Source organism: Rhopalosiphum padi, chromosome 1 (assembly GCF_020882245.1).
Source record: "Rhopalosiphum padi isolate XX-2018 chromosome 1, ASM2088224v1, whole genome shotgun sequence".
NCBI classification, from domain to species: Eukaryota; Metazoa; Arthropoda; class Insecta; order Hemiptera; family Aphididae; genus Rhopalosiphum; species Rhopalosiphum padi.
This window is the reverse complement of record NC_083597.1, coordinates 14,273,874-14,284,991: the sequence shown is the minus strand read 5'-3', so window position 1 is coordinate 14,284,991 and position 11,118 is coordinate 14,273,874. Positions and strand designations below refer to the sequence as shown.

The window sequence follows — 11,118 nt, the reverse complement described above, 5'->3', positions numbered from 1 at the left end:
TCTGTTATGTATGTGACATAGGTACTTGTGTAATGTGTATGTTGTTAGTACGTAGATTTATTATTTTACATAGCACTATTAAATAAAAATGGTAGAAAAGAATGCATTTCACGAAAATCTTGATAAATATTATAAAATAAAACCTAAAAAAACCGTTCACTAAATTTACTCAATTATAAATAATTGAAATAAAAATGACACAAATTAGGATGTAAGTAATTTTGAATTTCATTAAAAATAAAAAAATTAACTAATAAATTCAAACATTAATTTTAATACGTTTATATAATCATGAAAAAACTACTTGCAGATACAAATTTCAATGCTGATCTTACTATTATTTATTCGGACAGTGGTAAAATAAAATAAACGAAAATATTATATACTATCTACAAATTATGATAAAAAGTATTACAAAGGAAAAGTAATTAATATACAAAAAAAATTCGGCTGATAAAAACATAAGGTAGGTAAATTAATGTAAGTATTTACATTTTAGTATATATTAATTTAGACTGGTTCATATGCAATATAATATGCATATTAAAGCATATTATTTTGATTTTGATTAAATTTTTCTGCATATTTTTTTATTATTTAAAAGAATATAAAGAGAATAGTTGTAGTTATTTTAAAAAATATTAGCATCATGTTTCGAGTTTTTTAACATAAAAATCCGGACCTTATTATAGATTATATTTATTTTATTTTTCGACGTCACAAATGTCTTGTATAATTCTTTTGGTTTTTCCAAAAAAAAAAACTTTGACAAAATATAGCTCTCCATATTATTTTAAAAACAGTATGTAAGTACTATTTTTAATTTAATTTTTTTTTTTATAAAATTTAGATATTTCGTGATGTGTTTGAAGATCTTTTTGATAAAGTAAAATAATTTCATATTAGAACAGGTCATCGAGGTGGTGTGAAATTAGGAAATGTATTACACAGTTCGTATCATATTTCCACACTAGCAAAAGAAATATTTTTAAGAGCATGTGAAACATGTAAAAATATAATGATAAAACTAATAATAAAACCTAAAACAAATTAATATTTCAATGTAAGTGCACAATATAAAGTTGGTGGATTTTCAGTCGGTACCTGATCGAAAATGTAAATGGATACTAAATTACCAAGACCATGCAACTAAATTTGTATTTTTTAGACTATTAAATAGTAAAAGAGCAACTGAAGTTGCTATTGTTTTTTTGTCTATATTATTGACATTTGGAGTTTCAAAAAATACAGAGTGAAAATTTGTAAATTCTGTAATCAAAGAACTTATAGACCTTTGGCTTGAATGAATTATCGTGATAGCTCTGGAGTTCTAAACACCCTCAAAGTCAGGGAAGTACTGAGAGGTCTAACCAGGATGTAGAACACGTCATGTTACGAGCATGGATGTGTAATAACATAAAAATAATAGAATACGAGAAATTATGTTGATTATGTAGGTACACAAAGATAGCTAAAAATTAAATAAAGGGATTAAAGTTGTGCGGAATTTTTCCTTATATTTACAAGTGCTGTATAGAATATAATCACCACCTACCACCTTCCAAATACAAATATAAATTCATACTATTACCCTTACTCCTGATCTTCGGAGGGCTCTTGAGGCCGTGTATTCGAAAATTTGATCAAGTGCACTACACCGTATAATAAAATTTGCATAAAAACTTTAATATTAATGTAAAAAAATATAATAACCATGTACCTTACCTGGCTTGCAGCTGCATATATATTATGCTATAGCATAGTAAGGTATAACTTAACTCAAATTAAGAACACTGAATATGCGAAACCAAATAAATATAGTTTGTTAAAAAGATGTTCAGTTGTCGTTAGCAGGATCTGGGTTAGGTGTGAAGTGTTGCTGATATAACTGGTGCACATGCACTGGTAAAAAATACGATACAGTCATACCGAATATAGATAGTGGCTGGTAGCTTTATTAATGGCCTCTACGTTACCAAGAAACTAGTTTTCTCTTTGGCAGCAGAGACCCTTATTCGGCCATCCCTTGTCTCTGATGACACATAAGAAACTCACACGTCTAACGCTTTATCGTCACAAATACATGTCAATTTCTATATGACCTTACAATGCGGATCGTCTCTATTATCAGTGATGAATAGAGCAAGGACTCTTTCATGCATTTCCATATTTTTTCTGGTTAACTTTATCGTATGCTTAGTAAGTATACAATACATTTTACAAAGTTTATAATCAAATACTGAAAGTTTTTATAGTACATACTTTGGAATTTTTGAGATTAAAGAACATATTTTTGAAAATAAGAGCATATACTCGTAGTATTTTAAGTCTTTAATGCACAGTTGACAGTTTATCGAAAATTAAGCATCACTTCAGTAAATATTTTTTATGAATCAAGGTCAACAGCTATGTGTGAATTTGTTATAAAAATAAAAGACTTATTTTATGTAAATTATCAGTTGATAGAATAGCTGTATTATTGTTTTTATACATATAAATACATACATAGAGAATTGAATAAAATTAAAAAATTAAAATAAATAAAATGTAATATGGATGAATATTTTTTTTGTGCATATTTAACTGCATATTTTTAAACACATATTTGATGATTTTTGTAATGCACTTAATGAAACAGCTGGATCAATCCAGTCAATGTTTGAATGATCATAATATAAATATAACATTTTTGACATACTTTATGGAAGTAAGAAGATTTTTTTATACCTAAGAAAGTAAGAAATTACTGATAACCGATTGATATAAATTATGTGCTTTTCAATTTTCATCTCAACAAATTATTTTGAGAAAATGTGTTGGTAGTTGGTACATTATTTCAATTTTCAATTTGTGAATAATAATATAGCTAAATCATTACCCAAATCCACTTACTGCGTGTTAAATATATAGCAGTCTCTACGATTCTCAGTAATCCCCCGAGACGTCTTATACGCAAATGGTGTCGTGACTTGATGTATCACATTTGACTTAAAAACCAATAACTTAAACTTGGTAAAAATAGATAGTGCTGTCAATTGGTGGCTGCTTCCGTTAAGCGATTCGTGTATAGGTACATAAATTACTCTTACTAAAATTTGATTATTATTCCTACGAACAGAACGTGAATTTTTTAGAAATAAAAAAAGAATAATAATTAAATAATTAACTCTTAATGAATACTTTTCTAGTGTATTTATATACTGCTGTTTGTGGTAATATTACTAAAAATCTATGAAGTATTCAATTGTGTATGCTCAATTGAAAATAATTAGTATACAACCTATATGGGGCGCGTAATGAGACAAGGTCATGTGGAATATATAGCTATTGGTTTGTAGGATATACGGGTTTTTCTCAGGTATTAGAAAAATATGATAGGAATGTATTTTATGAAGAATACTAAACATCGATGTATTTTTTTTTATCACAACGATGTTATTTAAATCGTCTAAAACGAAATAATATACAGCTTACGAGTTTTAGCCTATAAGTATATTTTAATGTGTAAGCTAAGATTTGTATTGAAAATAAATGATAGTCTTAAGGACAACGAATTATGTATAAGGCGCCTTGTCTTGTTCTGGGTTCCCCTACGTAATATAATATTTAGTATTTCACTACAGCTGTAACGGTGACTATTTTTTTCTTCGATATAAAATGTGTCACATATACAGCCAATTTTTTCGTTAATTAAAACGTATGTGATGTAATGAGGATACGTGTTTCGCAAATGGAGAAGTGCGTTTTATAGATTCGTAGCGTATCACGAGCAATAAAGGATTATAGCGTGACGTCCAAAGTCACTCGACATTTTTTTGATCAGGTTAGCGCATACCGAACATTGAAATGCGCTGCACTTAAATAACGGATAAAAAATATTGATATTATGTGCATGTATATATATAGTGGCCGTAATAACAGCAGCTGGTTATCAAATTATTTAGGTGCGACGATGAATTTATAAAAAAAGTAAAACCGAATGCGTCGTATTAGTTATTCTCGACGAGCGGGAGAAACGTGTAGGTACACCTATAATACAACATTGGTCATGCGGTGCAGTCCGCGGGGTTTCGGTAGAGAACGATTTTTGTTTCGAGCCGTTCTGACGAGGCGACAACAGCGTTCAAGCAGCACGGCGGCGAGCGCACCGCGTATGCCTACATATGCATGCGCGCGCGTGTATTCCGACGACGGTCGAGAATGATGTTGTTGTGTTCGGGACCAGGCCAACTAGAGGGCGCTGACGCGGCGCAAGCGCGATACGCAAGCGCACATCAATGCCATAACGATTTTATAACAAACCCTGGCGCGCGCGGCGCGCGGCGGTGACTGTCGGGTCGGCTGCGGCGGAGGTCGAATTAGGGGCGGGCGTGGTGCGGAGTTGCGCCTTGGAGTGGATGGATGGAGGAGGCAGTGTTTTTTATCATATATCCATTCGCTTTCGCCCCTCACCCTCCCCGCCGGTCAATGCTCGCCCATTTCTCTCTCGCTCCCGTGGCCGCATATTCCATACACACACACACACACACACACATACACACCAAACACCGAGTCTCGCATTCGTTTGCCCTGAACTGCGGTGCGTGTGCGTACATACTTATGCGTGACGATATATTATAATAATAATAATAATAATAAAATATCGAGATATATGCATAATAATAAAATAATAATATAATTGATTAAATTATAACATTATTATAAAGTAACGAGTGACAAGTGACAACGCCGTAGTGTTGTGCGCATCGCGTCTATTCATACGATACTACCATCGTCGTACCGAGACACACTCTGCGGCGGGCGTTAACTTTTTAATAATATTGTAAATAATAATATTGTTTTTACGCGGTACACGTCGTCGAACAGTACAAGCTCACCGGCTAACGACGACGATGGCCATCGTCACGGAGCGCGCACCGGCCGCCGGGTCATCATCGTCATCATCATCATCATCATCCGTATGCGTACAATAGTTGACCGAAAAAAGAAATCGTCCGACGTCGCCGTCACCGCCGCCGCCGCCGCCGCGTCGCGCGCGCCTGCTGCTGCCGCCGCCGCCGCCGTCACCGCTGCTGTTGCTGCTGTGGCCGTCGCAGCAGTAGTAGTACACACGGACGAATCCATCACGGTGCCCCGCGATTATGCGGCCTGCTAGCGACGGACGATACGTGTGAACCTTAAATTGATAAAAAAAATAAGAGGAGAGGAAATCGGCTGGGTGCGTGCAATCATTATATTTTCAGTTTTTTTTAGTAAACATTTTTTATTTTATCTTTTTACGTTGTGTATATATATATATATATATATATATATATATATATATATACATTAACACTCTTTCCCACCCACCCTCATCCACCCTTCGCTTCACACCCCACCCAACCATTATTTTTGTATGATATTGTTATTATCAACAACACACACACACACATAATATACCTAATAATATACAGTTTCTCTCGGCATAATTCTCTTGTACCTATTTCATTTCTTCAAAATAATATTACATATAGGTACTTGACTAAATTGTTGTTGTTGTCGTGGCTTTTATTTTTATATTTTTTTTTCTGTTCTATTTTCATGGCCGTAAATAGATAAAAAAAAAAGTTAAACTCGCGTTTAATGCTACACGCGGCGTGACGGTGACCCGTGGACGCGACACACCAGGCAGAAACGACGAGCGCGTACGTGTGGAAGACGACGAGCGTCGAACAACCAGCACCAGCAGTACCGGCGTAGCAACACATCGTGGCGAGCGAGGATCGCGTCAGTCCAACAATGTCGAACAACAGCCAGAAGCTGCCGACCACCGAGCGGGTTATAAAAAGTGAGTTGCCCGATGAATGCTAATATACAATAACATAATAATAAAATTATAGTGCAATAATAGTAATAATAACGCTCATAACCAATAATAATATTGCGTTTTTGTTATTCGCATTTTTGTTGTACATTTCGTTTTCGTTTTAACGATCGTCCTTTTTTTTACTACCACCCTCGTCTCGGTCGCAGTTATAACCCTCGCCCGGGTGTATGTGTTTAAACTTTAAATATCGGCGCGTGGGTGCCACCGGTCGACGAATTTTTAGCATTATCACTGTATTATTGTTATTGTCGTTGTACTTGTTGTTGTTGTTGTTGTTGTTGTTGTTATTTCACAACAATATTCTCTTCACTTATCATCTCTCGTATAATATTATATCACGAAATAATTCGGCCGAAGACTTGCTCTGATAACAGAACGATGGCTACACCAGCTGCTGTTATAATAATTATGTATCAAGCTCCTTTCCGCCGTCATCGTCGGTGTGACACCACCTCCTCCTACTCCTACAAACCGCGACCCCCCCTACTTACGCCCCCCACCAACTCTCGCCGAAATCGGGTCGACCGTTCTCACGAATGGGTGACAATAATTCGCATACATCAAATTTTACACCATAGCTTGCTCGTATGATTGAAAATATAGAAATCATAAAAAAATAATGGTAGGTAGTTAAAATCGTATCACCGCACGCCCGTGATGTGTGTGTGTGTGTGTGTGTGGAAGTAACGCGCGTTAATTCATTAATTGCATTCGCAACGAAAACAATAATTACGTCACGACGGCCGCGTAGCGCAGACATGCGTACGCATAAACGATTCTAATGAGTTTTCCTATAGATTAGAAAAATTCGCGGCGGCGGGCGAGCGCATAATATAATAGCTTTAATAAGCACGCCCGGGCCATCTACCGGAGTGGGGAAGGTTACAACCGCATTTGCCCTGGAAATGCGTTATCGCGGTTTTTTTCACATCCGTCTAACAAGTACACTAATACACGTAGGTGTACACCTCGTACCTTATAGGTGCCGACTTTTTTATTCCTGTCGGTTGATTGATTTTAGCCCTTTTGTAATATTCGCGGTGCGACGTGACGACGGTGAGATTCAATAATTCCATTTTTTGTACATTTTTCATTGACTTTGCCGTTGCCGTCACCCCAAAATGGTTTGATGTTGCCAAATATGTCCAGCTTAACCACCAATTATTATTCAATCGTAAATAATATACAGTATGATAACACCGTTTATCCGTTTGGGCAATAATAATATTAAGATAATTTTTATAGGAACAGCAATCAGTAATAATTATTAACCTAACCTAACAGACTTAATTAAGACCGAATGTAACACATTTATACGACAATAATATTTTGTATGTAAACTATATTATGATAAATAATATGCTGTAAATCGAAAGGCTGTTTTGTATTCGTTGTTTACTTACTCGTTTCTCTTATATGAACAACGGGTTTAATATAAATAATATAAATTTAATCGATTTAATTAATTTATTTTTATTTTTTAATCAACCCTTTCACAATATTATAGATCATACGCCTGCACGTGCATATCGTAGATTCCATAAATTTAAAACATTTTGTCTTTTTGATGACCTTATTATTTTACATTATGCAACACATTTTTAAAATTAATAATTGTTAATTTTGTACGGGTATAGTAGAGATTGTATTATTATTGTGTTTATTCGTCGTAATTTTATAACTCGATCAATAACCTAATATTTTAAATTTAAATCAATATTGCAATATAATATTGATATTTATTGATATATCTAATGTACACGTAATAACCTAATGAATTCAGAATTGTTTAATATTTACTTCTTAATCAGTGTTTATAAATTATAAAAATAATATTATAATATTATAGTCAATATAATGTTATGTACATTTTTAATCGATAATTCGATATCGTTATATACTTTTGCACTGTCATTCCCAAAGAAAGATAGGTATTTGAATTTTTATGTATTAATACCGTTTTCAGATGTAAAATATGCTTCTATACTACATATGCATGTATAAGTATTGATTTTGATATTAATTAGGTCAGAAAAGAGTCTGAAGTAAAAATGTAAATTTCGTCACACTGCGCTGACATTGCGGAATTATAAATTTGTAGTTGAACGTGTTAGTTTGTTAGGGACAGCTGTGTGAGTGTGTGTGTGTGTGTGTGTGCGCGCGCGTGTGTGTGTACTGAGATATTTCAATGGCCGTAAAAGAGAAACACGAAGAACAAGTGTACGTTTAGAAAGAAGGTCGTGTAAATGGAAAACAAGCGCGGGTGGGATAAATACACTTACGCACCACTGACGTAGCACGTAGTTTTAATAGATAATAGTCAATAGGTTTATCCTACCTATATATGATATTATATACCTTCTTAGACGAGCTGCAGAAAACGGCGATGATTTAACAATAATATATAATAATATTATTTATTAAACGCACATGTTTGGTTTTTTACTCGTCTATATATTTCGGTTATTTAAGATAAAAGTTTAATAGTTTATGTATTTATGGCGTCGCAAAGCCTGTATTGTAAATATTAATTATAATATCGTATATATACCTACCAATAAAAAAAATGCAACACAAATAATAATTTATGATGTAATATTTTACAGAATAGTGTAAAAATTTAAAATACCTGAAACCCACCCCACTTGAAATTGTTTGCTTCTGAACGGCGTACAAGTTCAACTTGTGTGAAGAGTAATGACGTTTCAACTATAAAAAAATTTTCAAAAACAAGTATGTCCCCTATATCAACTCTTAAACAGAATTCTGTTTTTCTATTATTCAGCAAGTGTTCTTTCGTATTATTTTAGCTTTACGAAGTAAAAAACACATTCAATTTTTTTTATTTTCTTTTGAAAGTTTAAATTTATGCGTATTTTTATTTTTAATAAAAATTACCGTGAAATTTTGAATAGGTAATTATAAGAAATTATAAGAAAAGAAATAATCGGTTTCTAAAAGTCGAGGCGTTAATACCCGCCCTCTTTTATTCTTATACCATCACAATATATTCATAATGTATCCTAGCTATAGCCTTTGACTAATGAACTTCGTCAATTCTGATATATTATTATAAATCAATATCAATTGTGTATTCAGTTTATTTATGCTTTAACTTTATTTAAATTTGTATTTTCAAAAAAAGCATTAAAGTTAAAATTATTTATTTATTTATAAAACACAATATAATTTCGTAAATTGTTAATTTATTACTACGATTATAGCAAAACCATACGGATCTGCATTTCTCGTTTGTATTTAATTTTTAAAATTAGGTAAACATAACTTATATTATACGAATAGGTATAAAGGTACATATTACCTATGTATATATTAATATAAAAATATATTTCTCATTATTATACTTATTGCAATTAACAATAAATTAATATACTACTATAGTATACCACTATCTATAGGTTTTAGACGCGAACAGTCTTAAAAAAAATTTAAATACTGATAAAAAAAAACCATACGTATATATTAATATCGCATTAGTAATTTTGCAGTAATATATTTATGTAAATTTAAATAAGTTTAGCAACAAGAATTTAAGAAATCTGATGATGGGTCTAGCTATAATTATATATGAGTGTGTAATAAATAATAATCGATATAACATATTTTACGTTGACACCGCCTTAATAATCGTATGTTTGTATCTCGTGACTATTTAAAATTACACAATAAAGTAACTTAATTTAACTTCACGGTATTTTAATTTTGCATATAATTGGTTGATTGAATTAGTTTCACGGTACGTAGGTATATTAGGTATATACTATATACATTGACTCCCAATGACCATTGTTTAATGTTTCTATAACAGCACATATACAATTATATAATAATATATTCTTATATTAGTAACGAATATTGAATACATTTTCCATACTTAGTTAACCTGATTATGTATACATTAGCTGTGAAATAATTGAAATCTACTCAAAAATGTTTCTAATAATTATTACTTTAGGACCTAGACGGTTTATAAACATAACTTAAAAAATTGTTTATATTTTTATCAAATTATGTATCTGTAAATCAGCTAATATGAATTATAATTAAATTTTTCTGAAAAAATTCTATCTCTCTAGATTTGAAACTGAAAATACCTATTTAGTAATTATTAGTATAACTAAATGTTTTAAGTATCTGTCTATTTTCATCTTATCGTTTGCCAAATATTAGCAATATGGTATATAGAAACGATTTTTGTAATAAGATAATTTTGGTAATATTTATTTAAATTGTATTATCTATACTATTTTATTTATTTCTATTACAAAAGAATACGTAAACAGATCCGTTCTTTTTTACTTGCAAGTATTAAAAATTAAATATTAATTATTATTAATATTTACCTAAATATTTATTTTTAAATTCATAACGTTTATTTAAATTATTTTATTGTACCTATATGATTATTTTTATTTATTTCTAAAATTTTTGACACAAATACAAATAATTGTGTATTTATTCCTTCGCTAAATAAGCGCTAAAAATAGTGCAAAATGTTAATTACATTTAAATTATTTTTATAAACAGTTTCTTATCTATATTTTTTTTAAAACGAGATCTTTAGCCTACCGTGATGACGACGCGTTCGTCACGATAATAACTAATAATTTGAATATATTTATATGTATATACATTTGTGTGTTCATTATAGGACATAGGCGTACACTATGAATACTTCGCGGTCTTTGCAAAAAGAAGTCAACCATAATAATATATATATTATATTATTTAAATTAGTTAAACGAATTTAAAGTTTTAAATTGAAGCAATTAAGTAAACATTGGATTACTTTATTGGTTGTATAGTTTAAAAAGGGGGTGCCCAGGTCACTTACTTGGTTACAAAAACATTAAAATACCCATAGAAGTTTTCAACATAGGGCACAACTCAAGTACTACACAGTACGTGTCATGGACTTGTTTTTTTAACCCATCAAAAAATCAATACATGCTGCCACCGTGTATCCGAGCAAACGTATTTCTGAAAATAATACATTTTATTAGTAAAATTAATTTGACTAATTATTGATTGATAACATTTTGATCTTTATAAACACAACACACTACTTTAAAATTCTCATTTTAATCGAAAAAAAATCTCATTTTTTAATTTTATCACAACTAATTTTATCGAATTTATATGGAAACACAATTTAATAGCACTTGAATAAAGAGAATAACGATATTTTTTTATCTCGTAAATAATTACGAAAAATTGGTTTATTATTAAAA

At 31.4% G+C, this 11,118-nt stretch overlaps 1 protein-coding gene across 3 annotated transcripts in view; it reads left to right on the top strand.

The window, feature by feature from the left end:
• Positions 1-4,563: 4,563 nt before the first annotated feature.
• The window catches only part of LOC132928580 (serine/threonine-protein phosphatase 2B catalytic subunit 3-like), a 59,934-nt gene continuing 53,379 nt past the window's right edge, over positions 4,564-11,118 (top strand). For 2 of the 3 annotated variants that reach the window (XM_060993561.1, XM_060993478.1), the window contains exons 1-2: positions 4,565-5,218; positions 5,595-5,827. In XM_060993561.1, coding sequence (XP_060849544.1) covers positions 5,779-5,827 — 49 coding nt within the window. In that variant the 5' untranslated portion in view covers positions 4,565-5,218; positions 5,595-5,778. Of the gene's footprint in view, positions 5,219-5,594; positions 5,828-11,118 lie in introns of all 3 variants that reach the window. The other variant, XM_060993403.1, reaches the window with a different exon arrangement.